The sequence below is a fragment of the Panthera tigris genome, chromosome A2 (assembly GCF_018350195.1).
Source record: "Panthera tigris isolate Pti1 chromosome A2, P.tigris_Pti1_mat1.1, whole genome shotgun sequence".
NCBI classification, from domain to species: domain Eukaryota; kingdom Metazoa; phylum Chordata; class Mammalia; order Carnivora; family Felidae; genus Panthera; species Panthera tigris.
In genome coordinates this window covers 162,019,276-162,036,122 of record NC_056661.1, presented here as the reverse complement: position 1 = coordinate 162,036,122, position 16,847 = coordinate 162,019,276, and the positions used below count along the sequence as shown (strand labels likewise).

General features: G+C 49.1%; 1 protein-coding gene across 1 annotated transcript in view; it reads left to right on the top strand.

Annotated features, from left to right (window-relative positions):
* The first annotated feature begins 317 nt into the window (after positions 1-317).
* Positions 318-16,847, top strand: part of RHEB (Ras homolog, mTORC1 binding) — a 44,444-nt gene continuing 27,914 nt past the window's right edge. Inside the window, exon 1 of the mRNA XM_042975674.1 lies at positions 318-493. Coding sequence (XP_042831608.1) covers positions 442-493 — 52 coding nt within the window. The 5' untranslated portion in view covers positions 318-441. The remainder of the gene's footprint in view (positions 494-16,847) is intronic.

Sequence of the window (16,847 nt, the reverse complement as noted above, 5' to 3'; positions counted from 1 at the left end):
ACTGGCGTAAGGAAAAGGCGGCGGAAGAGGGTGGGAGGGTCATGACGCAGCGAGTTTCAGTCGTGACTTTTCCGGGGGCATCTTGGCGTCCCCTCTATTTCCCCTTAAAGTAAAACGTCGCCCGACGCACCCCCGTGCGTTTCGGGGGCGGGGGTGGCCGCCGCGGCGGGGAGGGCAGTGCTGACGCGAACCGCGGAGCGGGGGAGGCCCCCCTCCCCGCCGGCGGTGGTCACGTGGGCGTGTTTGGGGGCGGGGCCGCGCGGCGGTTCCGGGCGGTTGGGCGCGCGAGCGAGGAGCCCAGGCAGCCGCGCCTGCCCGCGCCCGCCCGCCCCGCCCCTGGATGCCGCTCTGCCCCGGCGCGGCCGCCGCCGATCGCAGCACAGCAGCCGCCGCCGCCGCCGCGGTTGATGTGGTTGGCCCGGGGCTGAGGAGGCCGCCAAGATGCCGCAGTCCAAGTCCCGGAAGATCGCGATCCTGGGCTACCGGTCTGTGGGTGAGTGGCGGGCGCCGCGCGGCCTCCGCGCCGGGGCCCAGCTTCGCCTGCGCGCCGGGACGCGGCGGCCCGGCCAAGTTTGGGGTCGGCGCGGCCATGTGGCGGCCGCGCGTTTCGTAACCAGCCTCCCGCCGCCGCCACCTCCATTTTGAGCGGAGGCGGCGAGGCCGGGCCCCGCGGGGCGGCGGCGGCGGCGGCGGCGGGGGGCGGCCCGGGCTCGGGAGGCCGCGCGTGGGGAGGCCGCGGGCGGACGGGGAGGTCCGGGGTGGTCTGGGGCCGCCGAGCCGGAGGAGGGGTGTGCTCCCGGCCGGAACCGCCGCGGGGGGAAATCGCACCTGTCTCTCCACCTTCTTGCGGCTGGTTGTCCTGATCTTGCCAGCGGCCTTTCCGCCCCAAATTCAATAAAGTCCGTGGGATTTTAACAAAGGGAACGGCACCTTGGGGTTTTTTTTCTGTCCGTGGTGAAGTTCAGCATTTTAAAGAAAACCAGGGACCTGAATTTAGGACGTTTGGCTCCCGAGGGCAAGTTTCCCCCCGAAGAAACCCAAAAGACCCCTCTTCGAAAGCCCCCTAGATGTTGCCACGACCGATGTAGGAAGGCAGAGAAAACGAGATTTCTGATCTCTCGGTGTCCTATTTTTCTACGGGGAAAAAAAAAAATAATAAGGTCAGGTACTTGTAACCGGGCTGTCGAAGTGATTCAGAAGTTTGTTGGGTTTTTTTTTTTCTCCCCCTCCCAAAGGTTGACATATATTTGAAACTGTTCCCGGCAGTCGCCTTTCTGCGTCGCTGAGGTGGTCTGGGGTGGGGTGGGGGTGGAGGGGGTGCCGGAAAACGAGTGAGGAAACAGAACCGTTGAACTTAACCATGCTTCAGGGCGAGGCTTTATTGTCTTTGACAACCGGAAGCCTGGAGAAATTACGTTTATTTTTCGGTGTTGTTTTTAAGAAGTAACTGTCTAAGGAAAACGTGCACTTGATCGTGGTGGCGGGCGGGGGGGGGGTGCTGGATAGGGAGGTGAAAGCGAAGGTTTGGAGTCTACCGGGATTGCAGAAGGAGGCAGCAATAACTGCCTTCGGAAAGCTTGTAACTGCCGGCTACCCATTGGATGAACTCCCCGACTCCGCTTTCTGTGCTGCTTCCTCACCCCCATTTTCCACCGCCGGTGCCAGGGTCTGTGCTCTTTGACCAAGATCAGCTACGGGCATGCTTACTCATCCTTTTATCATCTCTCTCGTCGAAGTGCTGGGGGGTGGGGGAGTCCTGAGAATGGGGGGGGGGGGAACCAAAGGCCGAGAGATGCTTGTGTAGAGATAGGGGGTGCCAAGAGCCCTAGGGATAACTCTGGTATGCAGTGGGAAATCATAGGTATATACCCATCGGGGGAATGGGTGAGGGTCTTGGTGGCTGCCGCTCGCAAGTAACCCTGCAGCAAATCGAGGCATTTAAAAACCACCAGCAGCCCCCTCCCCAAGTGCCCATGTGGAATCTGACCTTTATTGGCAGCCTGAGTCACCCAGCCCTTGCTTCTTTCTCTGTTCTCTTTATTTCCTCTGCATTTGGAAGAGTGGGACTATGACCTGTTCTGGCTCTTGAGTGAGCTCTAATCAGATACAGAGTGCCTCTGAATAACCAAGTTACAGGTGACATCTACCTGGGCCACCTGTTTTCAGCTTAAAAGAATGTCCTAAAGATACTGACTGACTCACTACTTGAAATTCCCCAGATGGTGATTCTAGGCTTCAGTAATAAGCGAGTCTAGCGTTCTATGGCGGTTTTTGCTAAAGAAGTCCTTATGTCCAACAGATCTGTTCTGTTTTGCCTTCCATCTATTACCCCCAACCTTTGCCTTTGATTTTAAAGTTGTTTACCTTTGTTAGGAACCAAGGCACTTTGTGGTTTGTGGGTCTTTTGTTTTGCCAGCATCAGAAAAGGAAGTATTGGCCACCCTTTGGAGAATTACTCAGTATTCAGGCTTCTAGTTCGCGGACATGTTTGCTTGAATGCGGTTCTACTAGAGAAGTTTGAGTATATGTGTTTCTAGGCTGTGTTATTTTTTGAGGCTGAGCTGCTGTGTCCTATTGACTGAAGGGAAAGAGAGGTAGAAAAGGGGGCGCCTGAGTGACTCTGGAGCGTGTGACTCTGGATCTCGGGATTGTGAATTCCAGCCCCATGTTGGATGTAGAGATTGCTTAAGAATAAAATCTTTAAAGAAAATAATAAAAGGTGGTAGGAAAAGGCTCAGCTAGAACCCACACCTTTCTCAGAACGTTCTCTTAATTAACTCTCTTTTGCCAGTTTGACAGGTAGGGTACGTGTCATTGTGACTTTGTCGCGTTACCGACTTTATTTGAAGAGTTCGCCTTCAGATAAAACGAAATGCTGTGATGGTTTTACTTGGCTTTCAAATTTTGCATTTTTTTTAAAAACCTTGATAGAACTACCAGTGAGGAATGTATAATTCGCAGGTAATTCATACAGCCCTTTTTCCTGAAGTGCTTTTCCTGTTATTTACAATGTTAAATTAAGCCTTTAAGGACACGTCACCTATAACGCAGTCTGGCTTTCTGGGAGTGCTTTGTATTAATTGTTTTAGTGGTGGCACATGTTCAAGCTCCCTTACGCCCATTGTTTCTAATACAACAAGTAGTCCCATGATAGGACGTAACTAAACTAAATCAAGCTAAAAATATAGTGTCGGGTCACTGTTTTCAAATAAAATCTGGTACATCCTTCCCTGGAACCTTCAGCAGAGAGCTTTGATGGTCTTGTTTACCATTAGACCATAATCAAAAGGTTTTTGGTCATATATAAGTCTCTGAGGCTAACAAGAGAGAGGGGATCACAGGAATGTGAAAGATCATGAGAGAGAAAATGAAACAGCCCTGTGGTTTGGTAAAAGACGATTCAGAAGTAACTCAAATTATTACCTTGTCAAAATGTTTTAGGTAGGAAAGAAGATGCACCTTTTAGTTGGATACTTCATAGAGAAATAAGTCATTAAATCTGTTCCCAGTGGAATACAATCCAACTATATTCTTTTTTTTAATTAAAAATATCTTTTTAACGTTTTATTTTATTTTATTTTGAGAGAGGGAGAGGGAGGGGCAGAGAAATGGGGAGACACAGAATCCGAAGCAGGCTCCAATCTCTCAGCACAGAGCCCGACACGACGCTGGGCTGGAACTCAAACTTTGGGATCATGACCTGAGCCAAAGTCGGACGCTTAACCGACTGAGCCACCCAGGTGCCCCAGAATGCAGTCCAACTGTCTTTTGACTTAGTGTCTTTTTAAATTACTCTATCCTTTTCTGACACATTTCATTGAAAATGATAAAAAGAAAACATTCTTCGCCATATATGAAATCTGTCCTCATGTGAAGTTGTGTGTTCAGGCACTCGATAACATTTGGTTGTGTACTTGTGGGTGGGGTAGTCCTATAGTGACCACCTTCTGTTGATGCTTGAAATTAACTTCTGTTTGTTTGTTTTTGTCTTTCGGTGCTGTTCGTTTGTTCCGTTCAAGGGAATCATCAGAGCTTGCATTTGTGATCATGACAGTTTGAGCACCGGGTGTTATTTTGATGTCCCTGTGGGTTCTGTCTGTCCACAATCACTTTCATCAGGCCCAAAAGAAACAGTACCTATTGATACACTGCCCCACTCCTCACCCCTGCCCCAGGCATCCACTAACCTTCCTGTGTCTGTGAATTTACCCATTCTGGACATTTCGTATAAATGGAATCGTACATACATGGTCTTTTGTGATGGGCATCTTTCGTGTCACATGCAAATTTTCCAGATTCATCCATGTTGTAGCATGTATCAGTAATTCCCTTTCGTTGCCAACTCCTGTAGAAGAATTTTTTCTACCCTGTTCCATTGAATTCCACTGGTTTATTTTTCGCTTTCAATGGATCTTCCACCCATGACTGATTTTGTGACATCATATCTTCGCTATTTCAAAAAGGATGGTTCACTGTTCTGCAAATCTTTCTACGTTTTGATGCATTTCAACATATGAACTTTTTAATTTTTAATTTTTTTAATGTTTATTTTTGAGAGAGTGTGTGAGAGGGGGAAGGGCAGAGAGAGGAGGAGATACAGAATCCGAAACAGGCTCCAGGCTCTGAGCTGTCAGCACAGAGCCCGTCGTGGGGCTCAAACTCACGAACCGTGAGATCATGACCTGAGCCGAAGTCGGACGCTTAACCTACTGAGCCACCCAGGCGCCCCAACATACAAACTCTTTTAATCACGTTTTTAAACATCACCCTCATTCTCCTTAGAAGAAATGTAAATATTGGGAGGCTTTAAGCTCACCGTGCAAGATGCACGTTCTCCAAAATTCTCACGTCCTCCCGAGAGTTAAGGATTTGATGGTTGGTAGAGTGCTGCCGGTCTTCCTTGAGGTGACAGTCTCATTTCTTTCATTTCGGGAAGATGTCTGCCCAGATAGTCACATTTGAAAGAATGATGGTTGGTCACTCTCGCGAGTAAAAATGATGCTCCGTGAGCAAAGTGGCTATTTTCAGATCACTTCCCAAACAGTTGTGCGCGCGTGTGCGTTTCCTTGAGACAAACATCGGACTTCAGTATTCAGGAGCGCCATGTGTCGACATACCATTTTGTCACGCAGAATATTAAAAAGACCTGCTTTAAGGCTCAAGATAAGGTTAATCATTTTTACTGCTGTCTCAAGGGCACTCTTCCGTAAAAATTGTTCTTACCATGGGGGTATGGTTGTGAAGGCTGCAGCGTGTGATCCCTGTCGTTTGTACATCCGTACATGGCTTTTGCAGCGTCGAAGTGTAAATACGAACATAGTGGGAAAGGCACCTGGTATCTTGGTATCGTGATGAAAATGTTTTTGACCTCCTGAGCCCCCTGAAAAGGTCTCAGGGGACCCCCAGAGTTTCTCTGTTCTCTGAGAATCGTTGGACTGTGGCATGTGCCGAACCTGGCTGGGCTGCTACTTGCTGTCGCGCAGAACTGAATGGAGAGTGGCCGCATCCTGGATGCTGCTCAAAGGGGTGGTTACCGCAGTCTTCGAGGAGCCTTCCAGAAGAGGCCCGGTCGCCTGGTCGGAGAGAGGGATGGGGAGGCGGGAAAGCGCTCGCGTGCTTGGGAACTGAAGGAAGCAGGGTGGCTAGCAGAGAATATGGTGGGAGTAGGAAGTGAAGTTGGAGAGGTGGTGGGGGGCCGGAGGAGGGACGGCCTCGCAGGAACGTCGGGGGACCATTCCTTCTGAGCGGTGAGTGGTGAGTTACCAGAGCCTGGGGAGACTTAGGACACCTGAAAGCGAGTTGACTTGGCCTCTGATGGTGATGCAGTTTGGGGTGAGTGTTGTGTTTTGACTTGGTAATGGTGAGACTCCCAGAGATCAGTAGAAATTGGCCACGGGTGGCAGCGTGTCAGGACCCACATGCTAATAACACAATTTTCCAATGTAAGCAGCAGAATGGGGGCAGGGAGACTTAAGTACAAGCAGCAATGTTATCACAAAATGAGAAACCACCGTCCCTACCTGGGATTACGTAGTCCAAAATATACTTTATTTTTAAATTTTTTTAACGTTTATTTTTGAGGGAGAGAGAGCGAGCAGGGGAGGGGCAGAGAGAGAGGGAGACACAGAATCCGAAGCAGGCTCCAGGCTCTGAGCTGTCAGCACAGAGCTCAACACGGGGCTCGAACCCATGAATTGTGAGATCGTGACCTGAGCGAAAGTCTGCCCTGCTTAACCGACTGAGGCACCTGGGCGCCCTGACACTTTCTTTTTTTTTTTTTTGAGTTTGTTTATTTATTTTGGTTGGGGGGTGGGGAGAGAATCCCAAGCAGGCTCCGTGCTGTCAGCACAGAGCCCTACGCGGGGCTCAATCCCACGACCCTGGGATCATGACCGGGGCTGAAATCAAGAGTCTGACGCCCGTGGGGCGCCTGGGTGGCGCAGTCGGTTAAGCGTCCGACTTCAGCCAGGTCACGATCTCACGGTCCGTGAGTTCGAGCCCCGCGTCAGGCTCTGGGCTGATGGCTCGGAGCCTGGAGCCTGTTTCCGATTCTGTGTCTCCCTCTCTCTCTGCCCCTCCCCCGTTCATGCTCTGTCTCTCTCTGTCCCAAAAATAAATAAAAAACGTTGAAAAAAAAAATTTTTAAAAAAAAAAAAAAAAAGAGTCTGACGCCCGTCAACTGACTGAGCCACACAAGCACCCCCTACGATACTTTTTTCTTAGTTGAAGGTCTAGAATAAGGAGTTAACAACTTTAATATTGTCCATGAGTGGGTTGTATTTAGTTATGCGAATAAGTCAGAGCTGCACTCGAACATGATTGTGCAAGTTAAAGCGTTTTGAAATCTTCAGTGATCACCCTTGAGAGAACCTTTATCCTTAGTTCTAGAACTGTTTATCATCAAGTAGCAAACTAAGCCAAAAGTAATCCAGTTCTCACAGTCCATCTTAAATCAGAATCCAAACTGGTGGGGACCTTTATCATGAATTTCTTGATTGGTTTAGAAATGTAATTTAATATCTCAAACACAGCGGTCCTGGAACGTTATTTAAAAATTTTTTTACGTTTATTTATTTTGAGAGACACACGCACAAGCAGCCGAGGGGCAGAGAGAAGGAGAGACAGACTCTCCAGCAGGCTCTATGCCATCAGCGTGGAGCCAGCGTGGGGCTCAAACTCACGAGCTGTGAGATCATGACCCGAGCCAAAATCCAGAGTCGAACACTTAACCGACTGTGCCACCCAGGTGCCCCTGGAATATCATTTTAGTATTTTAACGTTTTTTTTTTCCCATGTTTTTTATTTATTTATTTATTTTTTTTTTTTTTTGATTGAGAGACAGACAGAACACTAGCTGGGGAGGGGCAGGGAGAGAGGGAGACGCAGAATTTTGAAGCAGGCTCCAGGCTCCGAGCCGCCAGCCCAGAGCCCGACGCGGGGCTCGAACTCCCGAACCGCGAGATCATGACCTGAGCTGAAGTCGGACGCTTCACCGACGGAGCCACCCAGGCGCCCCAACATTCTTAAACGTATACTGGGCATCTGATAAAAAAGAGTTCTGTGTAGGACATGGGAATTTGAAGTCGAAATTGAGATTAATTTAGAACGAAAGTACTAGAAGCCTTGCATTACGCTCTGTGGGTAAGTGAAAACTGGACAGTGTGAGGATCCTCCTAAAATTAACTCCCTCGTGCCCTTGGCTGCTTGGCACCCCCCCTTACCTCCCTGTTCCCGCTCCCTCATTTCTCTTTCTGTTGTGCTTGCAGAAAGACTCCTCAGGGACTTTTGAAACAGAAATTGATGTTTCAACAAGATACGTGATCCTACTTTTTGCAAGATTAAAAATTGAATATTAACTCCACAGTGTCATAGTAAATAACTTGTGTACGTGGAAATGAAAGTATCGACTCTCACAGTTAATGTAGTTCTATGAAATGAAAATGCTCTTCTAAGACTGTATTAGATACAAACGCATCCGGCTGATACTTCACGGTTTTCAAATCTAAATCACACTCAGGATATGTTAAAGAGAATATTTTAAACCGTAGCTTCTCTTTATTCTCGTTCAAGACTTGTATAGACGACTAAAAAACACAAGTGGCAATATTCAACCATGCTGGCTAACATCAAGAGGGATGAGGGCCCAAGATGATCTTGGCAAAGGGGACGCACCGAGGTAAAATGTGGCGCTCCGTGGCAGGAGGGGAGTGGGAAAACACTGGAATCTCCGGCCTGCCTGCTAGGAGAGAACTCTCCACGGTAGGGTGCATCTCTGAGCAGGCTCATACGGCCTTGAGTACCCCAGGGGGCTGGAATGCGTGACTGGGAGACACAGGAGCTGGGCGCACAGAGTTGGGACCAGAAGGTCGCTGCAGTGCCCATGGGGGGAAGGGATGACCACAGATGGAAAGTCTTATGTTTAGGTTTCAGAAAAGGGTTCCCAAGTGCATACGGGTTGAGGCCCTGGGTTCGCTTCCCAGGCAGGGGCGCCTGGGTGGCTCAGTTGGTTAAGTAAGCATCCGACTTCAGCTCAGGTCGTGATCTCGCAGTCTAGTCTGTGAGTTCGAGCCCCATGTCAGGCTCTGCGCTGACAGCTCAGAGCCTGGAGCCTGCTTCAGAGTCTGTGTCTCCCTCTCTCTCTGCCCCTCCCCCGCTCATGCTGTCTCTTTCTCCCTCTAAAAAAAATAATCAGACATTTAAAAAAAAATTTTTTTTTTTTTAATTTGCCGGGCATTTGAACCACCCAGCGCTCATTCTGAACCACAGGGAGAGCGGTCTCTTCAGTGCTGGGTGGCGCGTGTTGAGGAGTATTGCCAACTTAGAGTAGTGGTTCTTGGAATTCATGGGCTTTCCCTGGGATTGTGGGCATGTTTTCTGGGGAAAGAGGTGGCTTCTGTCCACTCTCCAAAGGATTTCAGTCCCACCAACCCCCCCCCCCCCGCCCCCGCCTTTAGTAAGATTGAATTACTAAAATGACTGGTTGAAGGGGCAGCTGGGTGGTTGGTTCATTTGGTGAAGCATCTGACTCGGGCTCAGGTCATGACTCACGGCTCATGAGTTCAAGCCCTGCCTCGGGCTTGCCACGGTCAGAGCAGAGCGGACTTCAGATCCTCTGTCCGCCCCCCCCCCCCCGCCCCTCCCCTGCGCACATGCACCTGTGTGCACGTGTTCTTTCTCTCTCTCTCAAAAAATAAACATTTTTTTTAAATGACTGGTTGAAGAGGACAGGGTGGGGATTAAGTGTCAGATGTTATTCAGATAGGCATTCATTAAATGCTCGAGTAAGTCCCTGCATATGCCAGACGCTGTGTGCTGAGTCACAGAGGCCGAGGCAGTCCTGATCCCTGCCCTCAGGGAGCTTCGTGTAGTGAGGGAGCCACAGTAAATGCCACTATTAATAGTAATAGTGGTTGTTCTCAAAGCATGGGGTGGGGGGAGGGGGGCCTTCAACTCTGGGAGGTGTAGGTCCTGTTTTTGTGCCTGTTCTGCAGATGAGGAAACTGAGCCACCAAAAGGTTCGACGAGTTGCCCAAGATCACACGTTTATTAAGTAGCTGAGCCAGGATTTGAATCGAAGCAGCGATTCCAGAGCCAGCACCACCGTCCGGGCCCGTTCACAGATCATTTTCACATCCAATCGGGATAAATGCTTTGAAAGACGTAATCCTGGGGACAGCTCTTGTGACCCTGGGTGGGGATAGACACTTGTCCCCAAAGAACCGTCATTAAATAATGCTGGAGTTAGCCGGGCAGGGGAAGAAGGGCAAATGCCTTCCAGTCAAAAGGAACGGCACGGGCAGAGCCCCTGAGGGCCAAAGGAGCCTGGCCTAGTGGGGCCAGACCCCTGCGTGGTGAACGAGGCGGAGACAGTGAGATGTGAACGGGCGGGGAGGTCACGCGGGACTTATATCTGTGTGCGGACTGTCGGTCGGGAACCGGCCTTACAGGCCTTGTCGAAAGTTTTAGACTTTTCCCTAGAAACAGCGAAAAGTCAAGGCTGTTAAGCGACAATTAAGGTGATCTTCGACACCAAGATGGACTAACGTCTTCTCTAAATATATGTCGTGCACGCTGTACTGTCGCAGTAGAGCAAGTGAGGGAAAAGAAGGTGTCATTAGGAAAATCATAAGGAAGAAGACACATTTGCAGCCGGTACATAAACAAGCGAGCGTAGCCGCGTGCCAGTGAAACCTCACTTACAGACGCTGACATTTGAATTTCATCTAACTTCCACATCGGGAAATAGTATTGATTTTTTTTCTTTCCAACCAGTTGAAAATGTAAAAACCATTTGTAGTTCGCAGGCTGTACAAAAACACCGGGGGCCACATCTGGCTCCTGGTCTGTAGTTTGCTGACCCTCCCGTATTGTGCCCTCAAGAAGATCCCTCCCCCCGCTCTGCGAGGTGCACGGGGCAGTCGGGGTGGAAGGGCGAAGACCAGGCACATCCTGAAGGGTCACCAGGCGAGTTGTCGGGGACTGGTGGGGTACAGGCAGGATGATGAGGAGACAGAGTTGGCAGGTGATGAGGGGGAAATCGGCAAGGCTGCGGCGTGGGAGACGCTAAGGGTAACCTGCAGGTGGTTCGCGCGAGAGCCCGGATGCGTAATGGTGCCATTGGCAGAAGGGAGAAGGGGTACGCCAGGATTCGGAGATGGACCAGATTCATTTACGTACCTGCCAGATCACACACTCACCCTGCTTGCTGGCTGCGGAGGCCCTAGCAGGGACCCACCCAGTTCCTGTGGTCCTAGAGACAGGTGGCTGTGCCTTCATTTGGGATTCTGAGGAGTTGCTGCTCCCGGATCCCCGGGTCACCCGAGGGAGTGCCCCAACACACCTTCGGGGTGCGGCGTCGTTGCCCTGCTGCCTTGGAAACGGGAGGTTGCAAGACCCAACTTGGAGGTCCCACGTGGCTTACACTGCTCCACCAGGCAGGGGTCCTGAGGATTCGTGTCCATCTACAGGGACATTCCTTGCTTGGGGGGGGGGGGGGGGGGAGTTGGGCTCCATCTCTAGACCTTTTCATCCTGCATAATTGCTACCCAAATGCGTAAATGTGGTATGAAATGTTTTCTTCATCTGGCCATGTTTCTGGATGACTGTTACCTGAAAAAACTGGACCGTATACAAAGTGGACATACCTGCCATTTCTTAAACCTTTGTGGAAGTCTTCCTGGTAGGCAGCTAAGTTTATATACAAGTAGGATGTTCCTGTATCCTTTTTTTTCTTTTTTTTTTTTTTTTTTGTTAATATTTATTTATTTTGGGGGAGAGCGCGAGAGGGGGACAGAGGATCTGAAGCGGGCTCTGCGCTGACAGGCTGACAGCAGAGAGCCTGATGTGGGGCTCGAACTCACAAACCACGAGATCATGACCTGAGCTGAAGTCGGCCGCTCAACCAACTAAGCCACCCAGGTGCCCCGGATGTTCCTGTATCCTTAAACCGTCGCGTAGAGCAGCATTGCCCGACAGAAATACAATGCAAGCCATAGAGGGAATTTTAAATGTTCCAGTAACCACATTAAACAAGTAAAAAGAAACAGGTGAAATAATTTCAGTGTATGTTTAACTTATTAGCCCAATGTGTCCAAAATATCATTTCAATATATATTGCGTATTTTTGGTATTGTTACCTTTTATCCTAAGCTTTCGAAATTCTGTATGTTTTACACTGTGTATGACATGTCTCAGGACTAACCACGTTTCAGATGTTCATCATCCACACATAGGGCTGCTGACCCCCTGCGGTTGGACAGCCTGGTATATAGCAAGGAATGGATGGGTGGTCATAAATGGGTCATTGTAGATTTTTGAAGAACTTTTGAAAAAACAATTTTTTTAAGTTTATTTTATTTACTTATTTTGAGAGACAGAGCTTGAGCGGAGAGAGGCAGAGAGAGAACCCCAAGCAGGCTGCGTGGGGCTCAAACTTTCGAACCATGAGATCATGACCTGAGCTGAAATCAAGAGTCAGACGCTTAACCACTTAGCCACCCAGGCACCCCGAAGAAATAACTTTCATAAACAACCATTTGCGCTCACCGATGAATGTCTTATTTCATTTTGCTAATTTTTTGTTATTGCTAGTTTTGATGAATCTTAAAACTACACGCTCTTCGGTATGTTAAAAATTGTGTTCTAATTTGGGAATCTATCTCCTGTTTGCTTTTCTCTAGCTCTTTTCCGCCCTGAACCCCAGCCTTCTCCCCAGGTTTGGCTACAAATGTGGAAAAATTCATTCTTCCTTGTTGCCAAGCGTTATCAGGTCTATCCCCTTGCCTTCCTGCGAGTCTGTATCTCTAAATCAGTCCACGGGAGATGAATCTCCTATTTTAAAACTCTTCAGGGAGCCCTCTCCATGGCCTTTCTTGGCAGAATTTTGTTTTTCTTTTAGTTTAATAACTCTGACAGTTAATAAAGTTCTTCATTTACGTAGCTCCAGTGTTCATGTTTCCACATAAACTTCTTGTATTCTCCGCAGTGGAAGCATCTGGAAGCATCGTGCTTGGCAGGAGTGAGCACCCGGGGTGCTTGGCAGGAGTGAGCACCCGGGAAGTATTTGAATGAGTAATAATTTTATGAACCAGTTTTGCTTGGTTATTCTGTCTCGTCTTTGTCGTAATAATAATTGCGCCTTCATTTTTTTTTTCTCACCTAGCATCTATTTTTAAAAAATTGGGAAGGGGGTGTGAAAGACTGAGAAGGTGTCAGCCCCGGTTAACTCACAGGAACAGAGGAGATAATTCACAAGACAGTGTTGTACAAATTCTGAAAACGGTGTCTGGCTTGTAGTCTCTGGTGAACGGTTACATTTTGGATTATCTGCATCCCATGCCTTCCTGGGAGTCTGTGATGGAGGTGTGGACGTAGGTGTGCCTGTCAGAATCACAGCGAACACCGAAGACGTCTTTACGCGCCCCCTTCTAAAATCAGAAGGTACGCGTAGTTTTTGAAAAGGCTTCCTTGGTGACCTTGACGTTCATGCCTGTCACCCCAGCCCCTCAAAAAAACAGCAGCAGCCTGTTGACAGAACCACACATTTTGTACCGAAGGGGGTGTGGTACTTCAGGGGGGCACGTAACTGGCATTGTGTACCACGTAAGGAGCGCGTTCCTGAATCTTCCTACGGTTCGTTGTTATTCTGGCCCTTCTGATAATGACCCATTCAGGGTGCGGTCCATTTATAACCCCAGGCGAGTCTGCGGGTCTTTGCTGCCGCCTGCAAACCTTGTCTTTTCGCTGATGTCCCTCCTGTTGGCGGTTCGCAGAGAAACACCTTCCTGGGACCCCTGTCCTGTCCCTGTGGCACTCTTGAACCAGCCAAATGCTGCAGAGATGGTGACGTGCCGGTGGCAGGCTTTACTCATTAGCAAGTCAGAACCTTCTGCTCCCGCGTCCTCTGGAGCCGCAAGAAACATGTGGACGTGTTAGGGGAGGACATGTGGAAGGGGGAAGGCCCGGCTCTCCCAGCTGAGTCTAGCCCCCAGCCACCAAGGAATGACTGCTGGACCAGCCCTGCGCTGGGATGCCGAGCCCATCCTTGATTGTAGAATCCGAGAACAGATGACCTGGTTGCTGGCAGTAGCACGAAATTTTGGGGTGGTTTGTTACACAGCAGCGGATGACCGAACAGTTGGGGGTTTCCTGCTTCAGGGGGTGTGTGTGTATTTTTATACTTCTTGATTTCTTTATCATGCTATTTTTTTCAGGTTTTGATTTTTTTTAGGAGTCTGGTCTTGTGGGTTTTTTTTAATGTTTGTTTATTTTTAAGAGATGGAGAGACAGAGCAGGGAAGGGGCAGAAGGAGAGAGGGAGATACACAATCTGAAGCGGATTTTCCTCCCAAGCTGATTTAGTCGTTAACTGATTTAGCAGTTAATAGTATTATTACTAATAGCGACATTTATTGAGGATTTACTAACATTCCAGGTATTCTACATGTATTTTCATTCATGTGTAAGGTCGGTACTGTTAACCATTTGACACATAAGCGAATGGACTCAGGAAAACTGCCTACAGTGACATAGCTAACAATCACCATCCTATTCTGCATAGTAAAAAAATAGTAAATTTCTTCCCCCCACACACATTTTTTTTTTAAGTTTATTTATTTTTGAGAGAGAAGAGAATACGTACATGTGCAGGGGAGGGGCGGGGAGAGAGAATCCCGAGCGGGCTCCAGACTGTCAACGCAGAGCCCGATGCGGGGGGTTCAAACCCACGAACTGTGGGATCATGACGTGAGCCGAAGTTGGGTGCTTAACCAACAGAGCCACCCAGGCACCCCGTGGCTTCCCCTTTTTTATACTTTTTTAAAAATCAAGTTTTATTGATGTATAACTTGCATATATTAAAATACGCATTTTAAGTGTAAAGTTAGATGAGTTTTGATAGGTTTATTCACCTGTGCAACCATGACTCCGAAAGACAGAACAGAACCTTTGTGTCATCCCCAAACCTTCCTTCATGCCCCAGCCCCACTCCCAGGCAAGCACTGATCTGCTTCCCATCACCGCGGATTAGTTTTTCTTTGTTCTAAAATTTTATATAAATAGAATCCTGCAGTGCATACTCTTTTTGTCTGGCTTCTCTCAGAAAGCGTGATGGTTTTGAGATTCACCCGGTCGTCATGTGTGTAAGTAGTTCGGTTTATTGCCGAGTACTATCCCGTTGAATGGCCGTGCCCTCATCTGTCTCTCCTGTCACCCGTTGGTTGGTTCCAGTATTTACTAATAAAGCCGCGGTAAGCATTTGCTACGTCTTTGTGCACATGCGGTCATTTTTCTTTGGTAAATACCTAGGAATGGTGTTGCACGAACCACGTATTTCTTAAGTGTGTAACGTTGTGGGACGCTCCCAAACTCTTCCCCGGTGCCGTTTGTGCCATTTCCCACTTCTACCAGCAACAAATTAAGAGTTCCGTCCTCACCGAGGCTTGGTATCGTGGATCTTTGTAACTTTTGCCCCGCTAATAACGAAGGTGGTGGGTCGTGGTTTTATTTGAATTTTCCCAGTGGCTAATGATGTTGAGCATCTTTCCATTTACCTGTTGGTATGGTAATTCAAACGTCTTTTGTGATTTGCCTCTTCCAGTCTCTTGCCTGTGCTGTCGGGTTCCTTTTGAGTTATTTTGAATACACACAGAGAGTAGCTCAGCGGTCAGGTCACCGGGAGCTGGGGAGGGGACAGGGGAGTGGAAGTGACGGCTCACAGGCATGGGGGTTCTTTCTGGGGGGATGAAAATGTCCCAGAGTTGGTCGTGGTGACAGCTGCCCAGCCCTGTCAGTGTACTAAAAATGTAATCGTGCTCTTTAAAGAGATGACTTCTATGGTACGTGAATTCCATCTTAATAAAGTTCTTTAAAAAACGAAAGGAAAAACAGGTGTATTCGTGTCCTTTAGGGAAGCACCCCAAATGGTGGGTTGGGGGTGGAGCAACAGAAATGTATTCTGTCACAGCTCTGGGGTCAGAAGTCTGAAATCAAGGTGCCCGCGAGGATCTGTTCCAGTCCGGTCTCCCGGGCTTGTACGTATTGACATGTTTCCGGGGCACCGTTAACAAACCTCATTGCATGGAGTAAAGCAGTGGAGACCCTACTAGTGTGTTTACAGCTGCCTCGGGAGGAGGAGGATCTGGATGAGACTGGGAGGGAATGGGATCCAGAGCACAAGTGGCCAGGAGAGCATTTGTGGGAGGAAGAGGTGGTCACAGCAGGTGACCGCTGAGGTGAGACACCACGTCACGCGCATAGCTGTGTCCCAGGACCTGCCTCATATTAGATGTCCTTTAAATGCGTATGATCAGAGCTGCTGGGAGGAACTAGAGGATTTGGGGACATCCCGGAGGCTGGAGGAGAAAGGTGACTTAGGGTGATCCAGGAGATGTGAATTTGTTTCCTGACAACAGTGGTTCTCAGGCTTGGGTGCCCCGTAGAATGGGGGCGGGGCTTGTTAACACTTCCAGTAGGTTTGGTTGGGACTTAAGAATTTGCCGTTGTAATAGGTGACCCTGGGATGCTGCCGGGACCACATTTTCACCACTTCGGCAGGAGGAAAGGGGGCCGTGGGACAAGCACAGGGGAAAGGTGCAAAGACCGTGGCTTGAGAATAGTCGTTAACCCACAGGGTTGCGGAATTTTTCTGCAGCTGAGCTCCACAGGCTCCCCAAGGGCAAACGATCAGATTAAGATCAGAGGGTTTTTCAGGGGCCCGGGGAAAGGAAATTGGAGGGGTTTGACAAGAAAGTAGTGGACAGTGATTTATCTTGGGGCTTAAAGTGATAGGCAAGGAAATGAAGCATGGTGGGGATTGGAGATTCAGGATGTGATCACGCAGAGTGGTAGATTTCTGACCTTTCCGATTACAGCCTGCACTAAGAAAGAGTTTACATTGTGACGCAGTCATGAATGTTTGTATAACTGGAAGAAAAGTTTCATCACTTTATTACAGGCGATCCACTCTGGTGTACTCTCTCTTTAAAAACAATCTGGGGGTGCCTGGGGCCTCAGTCAGTTAAGCGTCCGGCTTCGGCTCAGGTCATGATCTCGTGGTTCAGGAGTTCGAGCCCCACATCGGGCTCTGTGCTGACAGCTCAGAGCCCGGAGCCTGCTTCGGATTCTGTGTCTCTTTTTTTCTCTCCCTCTCCCCTGCTCTCTCTCTCTCCCTCTCTCTCTCTCTCAAAAATAAACATTGGGGTGCCTGGGTGGCTTAGTCGATTAAGCGTCCGACTTCGGCTCAGGTCATGATCTCACGGTCCGTGAGTTCGAGCCCCACGTCGGGCTCTGTGCTGACAGCTCAGAGCCTGGAGCCTGCTTCGGATTCTGTGTCTCCCTCTCTCTCTCTCC